This window comes from Monodon monoceros, unplaced genomic scaffold (genome assembly GCF_005190385.1).
Source record: "Monodon monoceros isolate NGI ecotype Baffin Bay Population unplaced genomic scaffold, NGI_Narwhal_1 Super_Scaffold_21, whole genome shotgun sequence".
Classification (NCBI taxonomy): Eukaryota; Metazoa; Chordata; class Mammalia; order Artiodactyla; family Monodontidae; genus Monodon; species Monodon monoceros.
In genome coordinates, this window is record NW_021703778.1 from 140,204,062 (window position 1) to 140,224,665 (window position 20,604).

Sequence of the window (20,604 nt, forward strand, 5' to 3'; positions counted from 1 at the left end):
GTGTTTACACCCAACAATTCCACTTCTAAGTGTTAAACCATAAAGATAGTCATATATGTGGACCAAGAAGTATGTAAAGAGATACTCATTGCAGCAAGGTATACAATAGCCCAGGACTGGAAGCATCTTAATTATCCATCATTAGGAATGCTAGGTAACCATTTAAAAAAGTAAGGCAAATGAACAAACATAACAAAACAGAAACAGAGTTATAGGTACAGAGAGCAAACAGGTGGTTGCCAGAGGGGAGGAGGGTGGGGGAAGGAAAGAAATCGGTGAGGGAGATTAAGAGGTACGAATTTCCAGCTGCAAAATAAATGACTCACGAGTATGAAATACACAGTGTGGGGAATATAGTCAATAACTATGGAATATCTTTTATGTCTTTTATGGCGATTTTTATATCTTTTATGGCGATTTATCATAACTAGACTTATTATAGCGATCATTTTGAAATATATAGAAATATCGAATCACTATGTTGTATAACAGGAACTCACACAGTGTTGTAGGTCAATTATACCTCAAACACAAAGTAATTCACAAACAAACTCCTAGAAAAAGAGGTCAGGTTTGTGGTTATCAGAGGCAGGGTGGGGCGGGGGGGGATTGGATGAAGGTGGTCAAAAGGTACAAACTCCCAGTTATAAGATAAATAAGTACTAGGGGTGTAATGGACAACATGATAAATACAATGAACGCTGCTGTGTGTTATTCATGAAAGTTGTTAAGAGAGTAACCCCTAAGAGTTCTCATCACAAGGAAAAAAATTTTATTTCTATTTCTTTAATTTTGTATCTGTATGAGATGAGGGATGTTCACTAAACTTATTTCATGATGTACGTAAGTCAAGTAATGCTGCACACCTTAAACTTATACAGTGCCATATATAAATTGCATCTCAATAAAACTGGGGGAAAAAAGTAAGGCATCTCTAAGTGTGCTGACGTGTCACACTTAGAGTCCATGAATAGTAAAGACAAGAGAAAAAAGCCTTCCTCAGTATTGAAAGGGATATATAAAAATATATATATATATGAATACACATGCATTTATGAATACATGAATACTTATGTATGTTTTATATCTTGAAGGAATACACACAAAAATTTACAACAGTAGCTGCTTTTGAGGGGGAGTGATCTAGGGGACAAGAGACAGGAGGAAGGCTTACTATTCATTGTTAGCCCTTCTGTATTATTTGAAATTTATACTATGTGCATGATTACCTGTTCAAAATGAGTGAGTGCATGCATGCATGCATGCATGAATGAATGAATGAATGAATGAACAAATGAGTCTCCCTTACAAACTCCACAGGACTTGCTTTTGGGCTTCCTTAGGCAACCACTTCCAGTGTTGAAGGGGACAGCAGAGGCTAGTGTCCCACAGTCTGGGGCTGTTCTATTCCAGTCCTCAGGAGCTATGAATCCATTTGCAAGCTCAGCCCCTGAAGTCCCACTGACTCAGTTGAATTTTCACCCTTGGCCTCCTGAACTACTGGGGTCAGCATTCCATAGAGTCTGGGCTCTCAAAATTGCTCATGAGAATTACCTGGAGAGTTTATTAGCTGGGCAAATTCCCAGCCTCATCTCCAGAGACTCAGATTCAAACCTGGGGTGCAGCCAGGGACTGCCTGTACCACTGCCAGGAGTGAGACTTCTAAAGCCCCTTTGGAGAAACGGACCCTGGTGATGTCTGCCTCTGTTCAGGCTTATAATGAGAGCCCGCAGGATTGGGGAAGAAAGCTCTGTTTTGAAATGCAGATTCTTCCCTGCAATATTCTCCATATTCATCTTCTTTACCCCATATCCACCTAACCAAAAATTGAGTGTTCCACTCTCCTTTGGGTGTAGGATTATACTGGTGAGCTGAGGGACTGCAAGGGTGCACAGCGAGCTGCCCGCAGACGGTGGCCTGTTGGCCTTTCTGGCTCCTAGGCCGGCTCCTTTAAAATAAATGAGTGCATGCATATATACAGTCGGACAGACGCAAGCAAATTACCCTTTAGGCTGTGGCGAGTTTTGTTTTGTTTCAAATTACAAATCAGAACTTTGGTCTGCCAGTGGGACAGACTTCTGCTCCAAATATCCGGGCGTGACGGTTCCTGCAAGTCGCCCGACAAATGCTGGAACCTCCTTTTTGGGGGAGGGTCTGGTCTTGTGCCGCGTCCCGCGAGGGTCCCAGTTTGGTTGGGAGCTGAGCAGATGCCGGGGCTACTCGGCCGCCCCGGGCGGCAGCCGATTCGACCTCCACGGAGAGCTCGGGGCCGCAGTCCGGGAGACACGCCCCTCCTCCCCGCGGCCCACGGGACCCCGCCGCCGTCCCCGCCGCCCCAGGGACGAGCCCAGCGGTGCGGAGAGGTGGGAGGCTGGAGCCTGCTGAGGTCATTTCCTGTGCCTCTCCGCGAGCCGCCCCGGGAGCCGAGCCCGGCGCTCTGCCTTTAAGGAGCGGGCGGGGAGCGGACGAGGAGGGGGCGCGGCGGAGCGTTGAATGGGGCGCTGCGAGGTCGCCTCGGCTTTGTGCGGCCAGCCGGCGGGCACCCCTCCCGGGCCAGCCCGGCCCGCCCCGCCCACCCCGACCCCTGCTGCCGGGGAGCGGAGACCCGGCGGCCGCTGCGGACTCGGACGAGATCGACGCAAGGTCAGCGGCGGACGCGCGCGGGGGAGGACCGGGTGCCTGGTGCGCGGCAGGGACGCCAGCGAGCGGGCTGGAGGTGAGCGGCCCCGCGGGCAGAGGTGGGGTTGGTGCAGGGGGGTGGGTGGAGGGTTGGTTCGCGGGCCCGGGAGGGTGTTTGGTTGGGCGGAGAGGATCGGCTCCCTCTGGCCGGAGGGCGATTCCGGAGCAGGTGCCTCCCTACCTGGAAACGAGCTCCCAGCAGCCAGGAGCGCTGGGAGCGGCGGGTTAGGCTCTGGGAGCCCGCACTGAGAGGCGAGGAGTAGCCTTCCTGGAGAGGATCCGGAATTTGGGACCGGCTCGATCCAGTTGCTCCGGGAAGGGCCCTCGGAGCGAACTTGCAGGCTTTCCACCGCGTTGCCTGAGCTCTCGCTAGCTCTCACTCCTCCCGCTTTCCTTGAAGTCTCATCTCGGGTTGTCTCTTCTGTGATTTCTGCGTGGTTCTCTTAGGGGTCCTAGGCTAGACTCCTAGAGGCAGGTCAGCCAAACAGAAAAGAAAACCAGTTGGGTGCCGAATGACACCAGGAGCTCTGCGTCCTAGGAGCTTTAGAGAGGAATCGATTACCGGGGCGCAGGGGGACCTTAATCGAGGTAGCAGACGCCATGAAGACCCTCATCTGGGAGTAGATCCACTCTCTGTTGGATCTGGCCCTGCCAGGGGACGTCTTCTCCATAAGCTTTTACTATGAGTACACCTCATAAAACTCTTCCGGACAGAGCCTTAGTTACAGCTGAAACTTCTGCTTGAAAGATCATTTTAATAGCAATTTCAATGGAAAAGACATTCGTTCCTTCATTAAACTTTTTGGACTGTATTCTATGCCGCAGACACTGTGTATGGTAACATCACTTAACACTTTATAGAACATGGGGCTTCCCTGGTGGCGCAGTGGTTGAGAGTCCGCCTGCCGATGCAGGGGACACGGGTTCGTGCCCCAGTCCGGGAAGATCCCAGATGCTGCGGAGCGGCTAGGCCCGTGAGCCATGGCCGCTGAGCCTGCGCGTCCGGAGCCTGTACTCCGCAACGGGAGAGGCCGCAACGGTGAGAGGCCCGCGTACTGAAAAAAAAAAAAAAAAAAAAAAAAACACTTTATAGAACATAACTTCTAGTCTTTCTGCTTGTTATCCCCATTTGATAAAGGAGGAAACTAGGACTCAGAAAAATTATGGTTTGCCCAAGGTCATATAGCAGAAAAGTGGAAGAGGCAAGACTCAAACGGACGCCTCCTAAAGTCCAAATGTGCGGTTTGCTTCACTGTCCACCCCCCTCCCTCTCCCATAGGCCTCTGAGGGTGTCTGCTCAGAGCTGGGTTATGGTGGAGTACACCCGGTGGTCCCAAACTCATTGAAACTAACAAGTGAGCTGAGAAAATGTGACTCCCCTTCACCAGTTACAGGGAAGGGGTGTTGTTCTTCCCACTGTGCTCCTGGAGGAGTGCTCTTTACTGTTCCCTCCTTCTCTCTGGGAGGCTGTGTAACTGTGTGGATCTCTGTGCTCGCTATGGGTTGAAGAGTGCTTTCTACATGCTGACGCTGAGGTGTCAGGATTCCCTCACTCTCGGTCCAAGTGACTTCATGGCAGGCTGGCCGCTGAGCCACCATCCTGCATTCTCTGGCCAGCCCACCTGAACCGTCTCTCCCTTCTGTCAAAAACGAATTAAAAACTGATCAGCTCTGTGGGGAAACTGGCCCTTGTTGCTGGCTGGAGTATGAATTAGAATAACCTCAGGGGAGGGCAATTTGGACTATTTGGCCATTTAAAAATGTATATTACTTCATCCTACAATTCCATTTCTGGAACTTTATCCTTCAGATAAACTCTGATGTGTATGAAATGATGTCTATTCGTTGAACATTCATTGCAGCATTGTTTATTTTAGCAAAAGGTTTAAAACAACCCAAATGCCTGTCAATTAGGGACTCAAATGAGATCATGTAATAGCCATACAGTAGAATACAATAAAGCTGTTAAAAAGCATGAAGGGAGGCTTCCCTGGTGGCGCAGTGGTTAAGAATTCGCCTGCCAGTGCAGGGGACACGGGTTCGAGCCCTGGTCGGGGAAGATCCCACATGCAGCGGAGCAACTAAGCCTGTGCGCCACAACTACTGAGCCTGCGCTCCAGAGCCCGTGAGCCACAACTGCTGAGCCCGCGTGCCACAACTACTGAAGCCCGCGCACCTAGAGCCCGTGCTCCGCAACAAGAGAAGCCACAGCAATAAGCCCACGCACTGCAACGAAGTGTAGCCCCCGCTCGCTGCAACTAGAGAAAGTCCGTGCACAGCAATGAAGACCCAACGCAGCCAAAAGTAAAATAAATAATTAAAAAAAAAAAAGCATGAAGGGAGAATGGGATAGATAGATAGATAGATAGATAGATGTAGGAAACTCGGAGTTATATCCACCATTTGTGTGTGTATATGTGTGTGCATCGTATATAAGAACACTCGTATATGCACTGAACAGCTTGTATTTGCACTGAAAGACACAAATCCCCATAACAGTAGTTGCCTCTGGGGAGAACTATGGCTGGAGTACAGGGGTGGGAAGAAGGTTTACTTTGCACCATATACTCTTTTGCTTAATATTCAAAAATAAAGAGATAAAATAATTTTTAAAAATCCCCTGACCTCCTCTCTGATCTGGTGGTGAGCACATCTGTGGGCTGCATCTCCTACTATGCCCAGGGCACTGTGGGTTGGCCTTTTGTTTGTTGATAGTAACTGTCATTTATTGAATGCTTCCTGCGTGCCAGGCTTTTGTAATACCTCCTTTAATTCTCAAAAAAATCCGACACAGTGTGGTCTATGAAATTGCCATTTTCGAAGGTCAAAAAATGGTTAAATGTTGACAGTTTCATATGGTTCCACCTAATATTATGGCTCTCCTTTTCAAATATTATTGCCCTTAATTTCAAATAGGCTCAGAGAAGTTAAGCAAATGGTCAAAGGTCACGAAGGTCACAGGATTAATTCGTGCTTGAGTCAGTATTCAAACCCAGGTCTCTTTGCTGCCAGAACTCAGGATCTTATGTACTACACCCTGCTGTTTCTCTTTACTGGTTTTGTCTTCGTGGTTCTCTTAGCCCCTTTTCGTATTCAGATCCAGAAGGCTTGAACATGCTCACCTTTTCCTGTCTCTCCCAACATTGTGAAATGCGATGCTTACCCAATACCCAAAAGAGGTTAAATGCATGTTGTTGGCTTGATCACATGACAGTGAGAGAGGAGGGAGTTGTGCCCCTGTGTCCACTCACCCTCCCCCGCCCGGCTCCAACCCCAGTAAGGGGGGCGCAGAGCTCTTACTTGCCCACCGTTGGGCGAGTGGTTAGCCTCATCTGCGGAGCCCTTTCCAAGTGGGAATGACAAAAGGTGCTCGCGCTCAGAGAGTGAGCCACAGTGAGGTGACAGAGGAGAGCCTAGTGGAAACTGTACCCAGAACAGAGTCCCTGTTACCTTCTGATGCCTCCTGCAGCGACCTCTGACCTCTTTCTTTTAGGCACTTGTGCTGATTGGCCCTCTTTGCAGGAAAGTCCCAGGATATTCAGACGGGAGACCTGAGCCTCACAGGCCACAGGATCTTTGCTCATCTTTATGTGCCCAACCTCACACATAGGAATCACTTAACAAAAGTCGGTTAAATTATATTAAATTTTAGCATTTTGTGGATTTCTGGTCAAATCCCTAAACTTGCCAGAGCTATCCCAGTTCAAGTTTGCGTTTTCTCTGAGACAGGCTAGAGTCTGAAGTTACCTAACAACGTCCTGTGCCCTCTCTTCACCACAGTCCTACACGCAGCCCCTGCCTCTTGAGGCATATCTCTGCTGACTTCTGTGGTGTGTCAGTCCAGGGTGCTGGAGGGCTTAGGGAGTTCCAAAGTAGGTGCCAAGGCCATGGCAACCATTTGACTCTTGCCTGCCAAGCAGTTTAGTACGCTGGGCACTAGTGGGGATCAAGAGAACTGGCCTTCACAAGAGTGGCTGTGAGCTGGTGATCATTAGCTGGCTGGAGGGCACAGGGGGATTTATTGTACTGTTCTCCCTACATATGTATGTTTGAAGTTTTCCAGAATAAAACGTGAAACAAACCATTGAGCTGGGGTTTGTCCCCAGTTCACATCCCGTATATCATTTCCTCATCTAACACAACACATTAATGTTATATGTGCATTAGGCTAGCCTGGTAGCATAAGACTGTACCACCACTACGGAAGCATCTTCATGGAAAGAGGACAGTTTTAGATGTTGCGAGTTCAGGATTCTTGGCCCAGCTCTGATACTACTTGGCTGTGTGTCTCTAAGCAAGCCACAGATGTGATGAGTTTTCTCATCTGTTTAGTGTGAATTATATCACTTGTCCTCCATCTCAGGGATATCCAGAGGGTAAGGAGAGAAATAACACCTGATAAAGCAATGCTTTGAAGAGTCAAGGACCATTCTGCAAGTTCTTTCTGCTTATCCTTGCACATCTGTATGGGAGGTACAAGTACAAGGTGACTTAGCAGTTGAGGTTCATCTTACTGGTACCTTCCCTTAACATCCTGTGTTATATAGCCGCAGCTCTGGCCACCTGCTTCTGTCGGAAGAGCCTCTGGGCCTTGGCTTGGCAGCAGGCACCTTGCTCCAGATCCATTTAGAAACCTTTTAGCTCTCTTCACATGCCGAGACAAGCCTAACAAGAGTGCTGTCTCCCTTGCCAGCATCCCCAAGGCAGGGAGAGGATTAAGCAGAGCACTTGATGGGTTCAAAACCTTGATGTCATGAGGATGCTGGATTGGGGAAAGTGCTCCCTGCAGACTAGGTAGAATCTCAGGTGTCACAGCGAGGCAGAGACCAATGACATATCTTATTTCCAAAGTCCCTGGAGATTTTGATAATTTGGGTTTCCGCTCTCCCAGTGGAATCTGAGCTGCAGTTTTAACAATCAATAAGAGGGAATTAACATTCACCAAACTTTTTTTTAACAACACAAAAGGATTGAGTTTCCCCTGCCCTTCGGTTTTACTTGGGTGCTTTTACTGCTAATTCTTAGCCCAGGGCTAGGTTGCAAGACTCCAAGGTCCTACCTTCGGATCTGCCACTTTTTTTTTTTTTTTAATTATGCAGGGAAAGTAAAATCCCCTTAAAGGACAAAGAAAACCAAACATGAAGCCTCCGGGCCTTCTGTGGAGGCCCCACAAGGTTCTGTTGTGTCTTTTCAGCTGTGATCTTAGCTCAGAGAAGGTCATGTTTTGTTTTCATCTTTTGTCTTCCTGCCCGTTCCAGTTGGTCCCAGTCTTTTGAGGTGGGGATTGCTGGGAGGTCACAATGTCGGATTGTTTGGGATGACAGTTCCGGGAGAGCAGGGCTGACTGAGGTCATGTGTCCAGTGTTCTGAGCAGCCCAGAACCGAAAGACTCCATCACCTGACCCGTCAGTGGTTTAATTGTTGGGCCTTTCTCTACGGGTCTACTGACCCTGTTGTTTAAACAAAAAGTCAGGACACATGATAAATGTCTGTGCTTATGGAGGTTAAAGCGTCAGAATATTTGAGACCAGGGTACCCTGGGAAATCTGGGGTGTAGGTTCGCCTTAGTGCCAAGGATCCTGAGAGACCCTATAAAATATTTCATTCTTAACAGTCCGCCCGACTCATTGTGAAATCAACATTGTTTGCAGTTTCTGGATGGGAAAGGAGCACAGTAGCTAAAAACAGGCATTTTGGAATGAGAATACCAGCCCTACTACTTACCAGCTACAGAACTCTCTGTCCCTCTGTGTCCTCACCTGAGAGTATGGACTAGTGCCCACTCCTCGTCTCGTGGGTTCTCTTGAAAATTAAAGAGGCCACACGTGCCTGGCATATAGTAAGGACTCAATAAATAATAGCTGTTTGTTGCGTATAATGGGAGAATGATATTGTAAAAGTCAGATGTGGGATGAGAAGCAATATTGGTGGTTAACCTATCAAGGACAGGCTCACTGATGCTCCAGGGTAATTTCAGTGACATACAGGAGGTGGCTGGGTTTTCTGAAGCCATGTGGCTCCTGAAGAAGGGAAAGGAGATTTTTTTTAAATGACAATTTTTTTAACCTTTCTTTTTCTGTATTTAAGTATAGCTGATTTACAGTGTTGTGCTGATTTCTTCTGTACAGCAAAGTGACTCAGTTATACATACATATACATTCTTTTTTTTACATTCTTTTCCATTATGGCTTATCCCAGGATATTGGATATAGTTCCCTGTGCTATACAGTAGGACCTTGTTGTTTATCCATTCTAAATGTAATAGTTTGCCTCTACTAACCTCAAACTCCCAGTCCATCCCTCCCTCCCTCCCTCCCTCCCTCCCCCCTGGCAACCACAAGTCTGTTCTCTAGTGACAAATTTTTATTATGGGAAATTCTAGGCATATACTCAAGTAGAGAGACCAGTACACACATAACCCAGCTTCAAAAATTATCAACATTTTCACAAATCTTACTGCATGTATCTCCTTCCACTCCAGCTCCTCGCCTCCTACGGTGAAGTGTTTTAAAGCAAACCGGAGGCATTATATCATTTCACCTGTAAGCCATATGTATCTCTAACAGATGACATTAAAAAATACTATCAAGACTCCCTGCTTCCACTGCAGAGGGCACGGGTTTGATCCCTGGTCGGGAAACTAAGATCCCACATGCTGCACGGAGCAGCCAAAAACATAAAAATTTAAAAAGTTAAAAATAATAGGGCTTCCCTGGTGGCGCAGTTGTTGAGAATCTGCCTGCCAATGCCGGGGACATGGGTTCGAGCCCCGGTCTGGGAAGATCCACATGCTGCGGAGCAACTAGGCCCGTGAGCCACAACTACTGAGCCTGCGCATCTGGAGCCTGTGTTCCACAACAAGAGAGGCCGCGACAGTGAGAGGCCCACGCACCGCGATGAAGAGTGGACCCCGCTCGCCGCAACTAGAGAAAGCCCTCACACAGAAACGAAGACCCAACACAGCCAAAAATAAATACCTAAATTAACTTAAAAAAATAAATAAATACATACATACATAAATAATAGGGACTTCCCTGGCGGTCCAGTGGTTAAGATTCCATGCTCCCAATGCAGGGGGCATGGGTTCGATCCCTGGTCGGGGAACTAAGATTCTGTATGGCCCATGGCGTGGGCAAAAAAAATTTTTTTAATAAATAAATTTTTTAAAAATTATAAAAAATAAAAATAAAAAATATATTATCAATCTAGAAAATTAACAATTATTCTTTAAAATCACCTGATAGTAGGAAGACCATATGTCATGGTTTGGGACAGACCAAATTTATGCTTGTTGCCAAACATAATTATTAATAGCACCCTGGAAGGGGGATTTAAAAAGTCCTGGTGGTGGATGTGTCTTCCGGCCCTTCTCTGCTTTGTGCCCCCTCTGCGCCTGTGTCTCCCTTCTCATACACACTCATACATCCTTCTTCATTTTCTCATCCCCGACCCAGGTTTTTTTTCTCTAAAATATGTTCAGGAGACATCTGGGTAAATTCCCCTGCCTGGAAATATTATAGGTGTCTCCTTGGCTTGTTCTGAATTTGTCTAAAGTGTTTTCTAAAGACTTGTGGTTTTCTCCAGAGGCTACAGCAAAATATCTACCAATTTTCTGATTTGCATTTTATAACTTAAAGGAAAGAGTGAGAATCCGTTCCAAAACAGGATGATTTGATGACAATATATGAAATCCCAACTAAATAGAAAGTTGTCAAGGAAATTTGAAGCATTACATTTTCGTTCCATTTTTTCCCATCTAAAATTTGTATAGTTGTAAAGAATCAGTACTCACCTGGGAACCAGGGTTCTGCCTCCAGTTAGCCACGTGATCATGGATGAATCTGTTACCCACTTTAAGCCTTCCCTAAACACCCTCCCCCCAGCATAGTCCACTCCATTTCTCTCCTTCCATTTATCTGCATATTGATTAGCAATTGCGACTACACTGTAATTTTGCAATTAGACTTTACTAAGAGTTCTTCAAAAAGACAAGGGGACCTCTCTCATTTCCCTTTGCATCTCCAGTGCCTAGAACAGTGTCTGGCACATAGATGTTTGTTGAATGAATACATTTTTGTTAAATGGATAGTTGAATGAAAAACAAATGAGCCTTACTTTTCACTTCTGTAACAATGAGACTAGGTTCTCCTTGTGGTTTCTTGGGTTTTGTGATTTCCTGAGGTTGCGCAGCTACCTTCTAATGGAACGGGACATGCTGAGCTCAGAGAGCTGGCCATGGGACAGAGGGAGAGCCAGGCTCACTTACCTTCCCCCGCCCTGTTTCCTCTGTCCTCCTTTGGTCTCCTCCTCCTTTCCGCAGAGAACTCTTCCTCACACACTTACTTATCTTTTCCCCTCTCTGTGTGCTGGCCCTCAGGGCTCCCTGGAATCTCCAGAAGTTGCTTCCATCATGGCAGAACTCAAGGTGGAGACCCGGACCAGTGTGGACTGGCAGAAGCGCTGCCTGGCCCTGGAAAGCCAGCTATTCCGGTTCCGCCTGCAGGCCAGCAAGATAAGGGAGCTGTTGGCCGACAAAGTGAGTCCTGGAGAGCAGGCAGCCTCTAATGTCCCTGCAGAGGTCACTGTCAGAGAGGGAGAGTTGGGGAAAGCCAACTTTCTTTTTCTTTTTTTTCTGAGCGGTTTGATTGATTGGTTGATAGATTGAAATATATTTGACATATAACATTGTGTAATTCAAGGTGTACATGTTAATTCGATCCATTTATATATTTTAATATGATTGCCATTGTAGCAGTAATTAGCACGTCTATCATATTCCATAATTATCATTTCTTTTTAGTGGTTGGAGTAATTAAGTTCCAGTCTCTTAGCAAGTTTGATGATTGTAGTACAATATTGTTGTCTGTATTCACTATACTGTACATTAGATCTCCAGGGCTTATTTATTCTCTGTTGCAGGAAGGTGAACTTTTAATAAGGTGCTTTCCATTCTTGTAAAATGAAACCCAAGGTAGTTTGTTTTTTCAAAGACCAAATTCTAAGCAGTTGACCAATCTGTCATCTTGCATCCTTTCCTGCTCTGCTTCTCCATATGACACACCAGAGAAATGATACAGATCTTCATGGTCGTGCATCATCTCTTGAGTCACGTGTACCTACAGTGGAGGTTCTATTATTCCCCTAACATTTCTTCCTCAATGTGGGGAAGGAAGATATGGGGAAGGAAGATATTTTAGGAGAGAAGAATGGATATCCCCACCCTGCTGCTCACCCTCTATTAAGATTATGAGCTGTGGAAGGCAGGCTGGTTTCTGGTGACAATGATACAGACTTTGGAGCCAGACCTGCCTGGCTCTGCCACTTCCTAGCTACGTGACAGTGGGCAAGTCCCTTCATTTCTCAGGCAGGGACACACATGTCTACCTTTTGGAATTATTTTGAGAATTGTATCAGATGACATATATAAAGGTTCTGGCATAGAATCGGTTTTAAATGGGAATAGTTATTATCTTTACAGGTTTGGGTGGGCTGGGCTGGGAAACTGACCATTATTCATAATGTTTCCATGGGAAGATACATTCTAAACGGCTGTTTTCAGAGGCATTTTGGAGCATAACCCATCTAGAAAGTGGCAACCTACACTAAAATATATATATCTTAATTGAATCAACCATTCTGTCTATAGTTTTGTTTACAGTAGCCATCTGCTAGTAAACCCTTCTTTCCTAGTACAAAAGTAAAATTCAGTCCGCCTCTAAGTAATGCCAAAGTCTTGATGAATAAAGCCTGCATAAATGACCTGTTTTCTTGACAACCCCACAACCTGGAGTCCAAGAAGACCAGTCATTGACATCACCTCTGCCCTTCCACTGCTGAGGGGAGTGGCCCTAGACTAGCTTGGACTAGAATTCATGAATCTTGGGTGTGCTGGCATTGCTGTCTCCTAGTTCAGGCTTTGCAGACTGGAGACTGGCAGGGTTCCTTTGGGTGTGGTTCAGGTACTGCTAGTAGAATTCAGCCACCTCGGGGAAAGGGAAATAAACCTTAGACACTGGTGTGGTCCTGGGTCCCCCTATGCCAGAAAGCTAGAGTGCTGGTTAACCATGTATGTTCCTGGGCCCCACCCCAGTCCTCCTGATGCAAGTCTTGTGCTGCTAATTATCTGTATGTTTCAGAAGCGCCCAGAAGTTGGTCTTGTACACTATCAAATTTGAGAACTTTGTCTTGTGTATGGAATTGGAGGTGTGCGAGGGAAGGAAGGGATAAGAAGGGATTGATTCAGCCAGCTAGTCTAAAGCACCTCTCAGAGCCAGGAGACTTCTGTTTCTAGTAACAACCTAAAAATGACCACCATGAGACACCTACTCATACTAGATTAAATATTTAAAATATCCTTCTAAGTGAAGAGCTGTGTACTAAAAAATGAGAGGAATCCTCAGGGGGCAAAATGAAGAGGAAAAACCAGAGTGGAACTCAACACTGGCAGCTGAGTTGGGACGGGTGAGTGTGACCTCCCTTTAGTAACGCAACTGTCAAGGTTGAGATTTAACGTCTGTGGAGACAGAGATGAGGTCTGGCCAGTTGGAGGCTGGAGCTGAAACTGAAACTTCCCAGGTAAAGTCAGGACTATCAAAGGAGTTTACACGAAATAAAAAGGTGCACAAGGAGAAGAAAATCACCCCCCAGCACAGGGAGATGACAGAACAGCTTCTCATACTTAGCCAAGGCTCTGGGCAGAAAAAAGAAAAATAAAGAAAATGAAAATTGTTCCCCGAGAGCCTGATGACGTTAGGGGTTTAACATGAGAATTTATACTATCTGTGTGGATTAGGAACATGAAGTTCTGGGCCAGTGATAACCCCAGAGACCTTGTAGAAGCAGACACAGAACCTCTTCTGGAGGAACAAGACCTCAGCCCTGGTTACACAGGATCCCCACAGGGAAAAATAACGTCCCTAGTGAAGATGAATATATGATCCACAATGACTAAATACTTGGGAGAATAACCCACAGTGAGTGAGAGTCCACGTATGCAACAAACAACCGGACTCGATCACCACAAGAATTTCTAATAATAGAACCGTTGGCAACACACTAAATCAATGCATTCAGAACTATTGAAAGGAATTCCCTGGCGATCCAGCGGTTAGGACTCTGTGCTTTCACTGCCGAGGGCCTGGGTTCAATCCCTGTCGGGGAACTAAGATCCTGCAAGCTGCGTGGTATGCCCCACCCCACCAAAAAAAAACTATTGAAGACATAATAAAGTAATTGAAAATATAAGACAAGAACAAGACACCATCCAAAAAGATGAGAAAAAGAACCAAATAGAACTGCCAGAAATGAAAAATGTTTGCAATGAAATTAAGTGTTCAGTGGATAGATTAATGTCAGATTAGGCACCACGTGAGACAGACTTCACGAACAGAAAGATAGACCTGAGGGCAGTATAGAGAGATGAAGACACAGGCTGAGATGTGGTTGCCAGAATGACAGGATCCTTATGGAGATTCCAGAAGTGGAGAAGAAAGTGAAAGAGAGGCATGATTCAAAGAGATAATGGCTTTAAAGTTTCCAAACTTGGTGAAAGACTTAAAGCCTCAGATTTAGGAAGCAGGATAAGACCAAGCAGTATATATGTTTAAAAAATCCATTCCTTTTCATGTAACATTCCAGACATAAGCAATCTAGCTCTGGGGGGAGGTCTGCTACATGTTTGAAGGTGGTTCACCCTCATGTCCACATTCCAGCTCCTTCCCTTTGATAGCACAGGCCAAAGGTTGCCTTCATTCCTTCTACTCACATCCCACTGGCCACTTATTCATGTGGTTATACCAGGCTGCAGGAAAGATTGGAAAGTGTAGTCTTTATTCTGGATAACGATATGCTCTGTTAAAAGTCAGAGTTCGTGTGAAAGAGCAGTGGAGAACAGAACGTGGGGAACAAATAGCAGTCTTTAAGTCTAGATTTTAAGTCTAGAATAATAGAGATAACAAATAGAAATAGAGCATATAACTTTCAAATCAGGAGAGCTGCTACTGGAAATGGAATAAAGTCTATTAAATCCAGGTGAGGAAGAGAGAAAGGAGTATAGGAAAAAAGTAGTAAATACGAAGCACAAAATGCAATGGTAGCAATAAATCCAAACACAACATTTTAAACCAACTATACTTCAATTTAAAAAAAAAAGAAAGAATCCAAATATTATTGGTCATAAATAGACCTATACAAGAATGTCCTTTGCAGCAATGATGCATGAAAAATTGGAAATACTCTAAATGTCTATCAATGGGGGATGGGTAACCATGTTGAGTGTATTTGTACGATGGAATAGTACATTGCAGTTAAAAATGAGTCAAGTAAAGCTACATGTATAAGGTCAATAAATCTCAAAAACCAACATTGAACAAAAAAGATCAGAAGGATATATAGAGAGAACAATACAGTTTATATAAAGTTTTAAAACCTGCACAAAACAGTACTCTCTGTTGTTTAGGGGTGTATACAAATGAGGCAAAAATGTAAACACAGCCAAGCATAGGGTAAGTACACTTGGAAGGAGAGGGGTAACATTGGAGAGAGGTACACTGGAGGCTTCACATGTCTGTTGTGGTCCATTTCTTAGGAACAGCAGAAGCAGAGATGACAAAAATTAAGATTTGGCCAAGATGAATGGTGGATACATGTTTTAAAAAAAATATTCTCTGCATGTTTCTGTTGGCCTGAAATATTTCATGATAGAAAAATATTTTTAAATGCCTTCCTCCTCTATTCCCCAGGGGCCTCAAACACATTATAAACAAACACCTTCTTCTTCCACAGCCCCTTGGGTCTGGGTAGGTTGAACTTCTATAATATCGGCCCCTTCTTCTCTTCCAGACTGTATTTGCTCACCATCAAAGTAACCAGAATGCCCTCCCATAACAATGTTGGGGGCTCAGAGCGTGACTTGGGTAAAGAAAGGAGAAGTGTATAGACACAGGGCAGAAGAGCCTGGCGGTGTGGGAGGGGAGAGAAAGAAATCTTGACTAGGAATCATGGGCTGGGAGACTTAAGTAGGGAAGAGGGCTGGGACATTAGCCCGACACTGGACCTCTTGGCAGGAAACCTTAAGGCCGTAAACACCATGTTTCTCAATGTGAGGGCTGTGCCTGTCACCTGCTGTCATCCCCAAACCAGTAGGCCAGGTTCAACAATTCATTAGAGGTTTTCCCCAATACGTCAAGGTAACTTTCAGGTCACAGGAAGAGATGACCCAGGTTTCTCAGCAGAGCTCCTGCCGGGGCCGGGCCCTGGTCCCCGTCTCTGTTGCTGCTCCCAGAACTTCCTAGTTAGTCATCATCAGTACCCACCTGCACCCAGGTGTGCCGGGTCAGCTGGGTCCCTCTGGGCAGCCCCCGCCCTCGCCTGTCCCCTCCACCTCTGCCGTTCCGCACAGCCCGCCCGGCCGCCCGTGGAGATTGCATTACCTGGATGACGGATGGCCACTCACTCGCTGCAGGCAGTCATATAGGGCAGGCCAAGCCTGTGTGTTTCCCAGGGGCCCGGCCCTGCCTGGGATCAGGTACTGCACACTGGCCACTAAGGCTTGGAAGCAAGCCCTCCTCCTTCCCCACCGCACAGTCTGCTTGTACCTGACTCCCTCTTGCGGAATTGCCATTCGAGACAGGATAATCCCTCACCTAAGGGTGAGAGAGGGCAGGAAGGATGAGGAGAAGAGGCAGCCCTAGACCTTGCTTCCGCTGGGACACCTGTCACGGTCTGACGTGCCCTTGCCCGGGCCGCCCGTTCCGAAGCCAGGTGAGCTGTGGGTCACTTTCCATCCAGCACAGAAGTTGAGGGAATGGCTCATGTCTTAGAGCTCACATCTTGTCTGCTCTTGGGAACCGTTTCCCCAGCGCTCTTCTTGGTTGAAGAAGCCACAGAGGTAGTCAGATCAATCTAAAAACTGATGCTCTTCTACGAGCTGGATATTAAAAGTCCCTTGGACTTTGTTCATTCTTGCTAAACTTGTGCCTCAGTTTTCCCATCAGAAAAGTGGGAGTATACTGTCTATCCTCAAAAGAGCTTTGTATCATGATGAATACATGACATCAATATTAGGACTAAAACAAGTTTAAAATTTTTGATTTATTTACTCCCTCTCTGCTTCCAAAAGGGATTTGAGTGGATCTATTAAAGAGAAGACATTACATAATAAAACATCCGTCATTTTTGAGCTTGAATAGTTTTCACTGAGGCACGTCTTCCCAAAGCCTGTTCCGGTGGGACTGTGTGCACTTCCTCTTTTTCTAGAATCCCTTACTAGTTTCTCCAACCAATGTTTTGAAATACAGTAACTCAGTTTTATATTTATATACCAAAAATTTGTACTTCAGGACTTTTTTTTGAGTGTATAAATGGTTCAGTTCAGTCACTTAAACAAAGGAACAATGACTATTGCTTCTCCCCGCTCTGACCACGGATTATACAGAGGCGGTGATTCAGTTTAGACACCAGCTTCACAACGTGCTGATAGAACACAAGGCCCAGAAAAACATATCCTTAAATACCTCAGAATTTGTGAAAAGGCCAGGTACTATAAAAGGAGAATACTAGGGCTGTCATGACTAGTTGGAAGTAAAATCTGCATAAAGTCATCACAGAATCAGCCTTAGAAGATATCCTTGCTGATGGATCCGATTTGCTTTGGGAGTAGATGCCTTCTAGAACTTTTATTCACTGTGTATGAGTGCATACGTATGTGTGTGTAGAGAAATTTTTTTATTCTCCTAACCCCCATTTTTAATAAGACCCACTATAGTATTTCTCAGGAACCATAGTCTTGCTAGAGCTTTGTACTCCTATAAAGCCATTCGAGAAGGATCCTGTGCCAATAGGGGCTCTGCCCTGGGATGCTTGCTTTGTGTTCAGCAGCCAATCTAGTGTTTTTCAGAGTGTGGTCTGTAGACCACCTGCATCAGGATCACCTGGGATATTCTTTTCAAGCACATTCCTGGGTCCATGCCTCAGACCTGCTAAATAAAAACCTCTATAGTCAAGGCCCAGGAATCTGTAACAAGCTCCATGTGAATCCTTATGCCCCTGAGGGTGTGAAATCTACTGCCACGAACTCTTGCCCTGGCCATGTCCCTGGGCTCATTCACCTGTCCTTCTAGTGGACGCCTTGAGCCCTTTGAGCCTCAGAGGGGGTTCTGGGTGGGGGGGGTGGGGAGCAGTGGACCCACAGACAAGACTTGGAGTCCTTTCTTTCCTGCCTCTTCTGCACTCAGACAGCAGGGCGGCCCCCCAGTTTTATCTTGGGAATGAGCATATGATTTCAATTGAACAAAAGATTTGATACTAAAAAAACAAAAAGTTGAGAATCATTGTCTTTGATTACAACAGAGTTAGAACCATTTAACAGCTAAAACTGTGGGTTGCAGTCTCAAAGGCCTGCAGGTAACTAAACTTACATGAGTGAGGATTCGGGGCAGTGTGCTACAGCCTGAGGAGGAAGCCAGGTATTGCCATGAGAAAAGGTAATCCTAGTGTGTCCAGATCTCCTGAGTTTTCAGGAGAAGCTGGAAATCGGGGATTGCATGTGGAATCTGGGTTTTCACGGGACGTGAGATTTGGATGTGAGGGGCACGGTGGCTAAGAGTATAATAGACTCCGGAGCCAGTCCTCCTGAGTTTGAATCCCGGCTCCGCCTCCTAGCTGTGTGACGTTAGGCAAGTTACCTAACCCCTCTGTGTCAGTTTCCTTATCTGTACAACAGGGATAATAATAGGACCTGCCTTCTAGGATTGCGTTGAAGAGTAAATGAGTTGATACACCTAAAGTGCTTTAACCAGTGCTGGACACATAGCAAGTGGCCTTGTTTAGTTATATCTGTGTCGCCTCAATGCCCGCAGCACTGTAGGTCTTACGTGATGCTCTGTAGGCTAATAGTTGGCAACCTCTGACTTAAAGCCATTCTTTCTGTAGATGGATCATAAGTAGGATGGCCGGGTAATTTATCATCTAAACCAGGACACTTTGGAGAGAGAAAAGAAGGCTCTATTACTAATTATTCTGGATGACAGGTGACCACTGGACTGTCCCAGGCAAGCTGACCCTGATCCTAAGTGCCATCTTTGTATATGAAAATCCAACAAGTGGCTTATAGCTGCGAACTGCTCAGTTAGTGCCAAGTTGTACACGTGAGCTTGACATGAGGCATCTCCTGTGATCTTCACAGCAGTCCTAGGAGGTAGATACTAGGAGGTGGTGAGGAAACTGAGGCAAAGAGAGGTTAAGAATTTATCTAAAGCCACACTGTGGTGGAGCCAGTCGGGCTCCAGAGCCTTAGACTTACCTGTACCATTCTCTCCAACCGGTGCAAAGCAGTGGTAAGGATGTTGAACCCTTTTCAGAGGGATAGCTGAGACGCAGCCTGGCGTGGCTCTGGGTTCAGACCACCACTCAGCACGCAGGTCTGTGCTGGGAGCGCAAGAGGGTGCCTGCTGCCTTTGGGGCCAGTATTTCACAGCGTCACCGAGTGTAACAAGGAGCTGTGGACATGGGGATTAAATACCAGGTTGGTGCCCAGTGCATTTCATCAGATCGCTGCAGCCTGTTCTAGGGTGGCTTACGAGTCTCAGGTTAAGTCGCAGCTGGTGAAAGTAGATCCTGCCTAAAAGTCAGCTGCCCAAACCTGACACCGCCTTGGCTGATGTCTCAGCCAGACCCACAAACTAAAAGGATAGCTGAGGACACGGTCCTAGGGAACCCTCTGAAAGGAGAAACAGAACCCAAATAAGGGGGACCTGCGAGTAGCTCAGCTTTTCAGAGGTCCAGGTGTGGCCCTCTAAGTGAGCATAAGGAATGATCTGCCATCATGAGAAGTGTTGATGCTGGGGTTAAAAGAAGAGTTTGAAAACCCCAAACATGATATTCCGGCATAGACACCCCTGGGAGTGTTCCAGTGGCAATGAAGAAAATGTGTTTTCATAAAAACAGAGGGAAACATGATGTTAAAGATATTCTCTTCAAACAAGGATGGCAGGATGTTGGTAATTGTTGGAGCCCAGTGATGGATACATAGATGGTCATTGTACTCTTCTCTTTTAAAAAACTTCCAGATGTTCCAAATAGTTTTAATGTTCAGAAATTCGCTTTAGAGAAAAGAGAATACTCTAGCATAAAGGTGAATACAGAATGCTTTGAGTCTCCAGTGTCCTTGCCCGGAAGATAAGAATGGCTGGAGGGTCGGCAGCAAGGAGGACCAGGTGTCTGTTGGGCCAAGACTGGGAGGAGACCCTAGGCTCCGAGGGGCGCCTTTCCATCTGCTTCGCTGATAGTATACCTTAAAATATGTCTAATATTAAGATCTTGGGGGCGTAAAATACTCACCATGTTGTCAGTGACAGAGTGATTTCTGCCTCTGACCAGTGTTATTGATCACTCTTGACACAAATGGAAATGCCCAAGTGGGAGGTAGGACTCAAATACATTCTATTCATCCCTCTACCTCGGTTTCTCCATCTGTAAAGTCACGAATATGAATGATCGTTTCCTATGGAAATCATATGTGTTCTGAGCTACAGAGCAGATGTCAGATCTAAATGAAGGTTAATCTCTAACAAGGACCTACTGTAGAGCACAGGGAACTCTGCACAATGTTCTGTGGCAGCCTGGATGGGAGGGGAGTTTGGGGGAGAATGGATACCTCTGTATGTACGGCTGAGTTGCTTTGCTGTGCACCTGAAACTATCACAGCATTGTTAATCGGCTATACCCCAAAATAAAATAAAAAGTTAAAAATAAGTAAATTAATGAAGGTTAATCTAGGAAACTTGTCAAGAATCCAAAGCCTTCCCATTCAGTATTTCATTGTATTCTTAAAAATTAAATGCTCCCAGTAATTGTATTAGTTAGGGGTGTTTCTGATGAGGGCAGAGACACCAGCTCTGGCCAGCTTAAGCAAACAGGGAATTTATT

At 45.8% G+C, this 20,604-nt stretch overlaps 1 protein-coding gene across 1 annotated transcript in view; it reads left to right on the top strand.

Annotated features, from left to right (window-relative positions):
- Positions 1-2,604: 2,604 nt before the first annotated feature.
- The window catches only part of PLEKHH1 (pleckstrin homology, MyTH4 and FERM domain containing H1), a 52,480-nt gene continuing 34,480 nt past the window's right edge, over positions 2,605-20,604 (top strand). The window contains exons 1-2 of the mRNA XM_029238281.1: positions 2,605-2,716; positions 11,057-11,215. Of these exons, the coding sequence (XP_029094114.1) occupies positions 11,090-11,215 (126 nt within the window). The 5' untranslated portion in view covers positions 2,605-2,716; positions 11,057-11,089. The remainder of the gene's footprint in view (positions 2,717-11,056; positions 11,216-20,604) is intronic.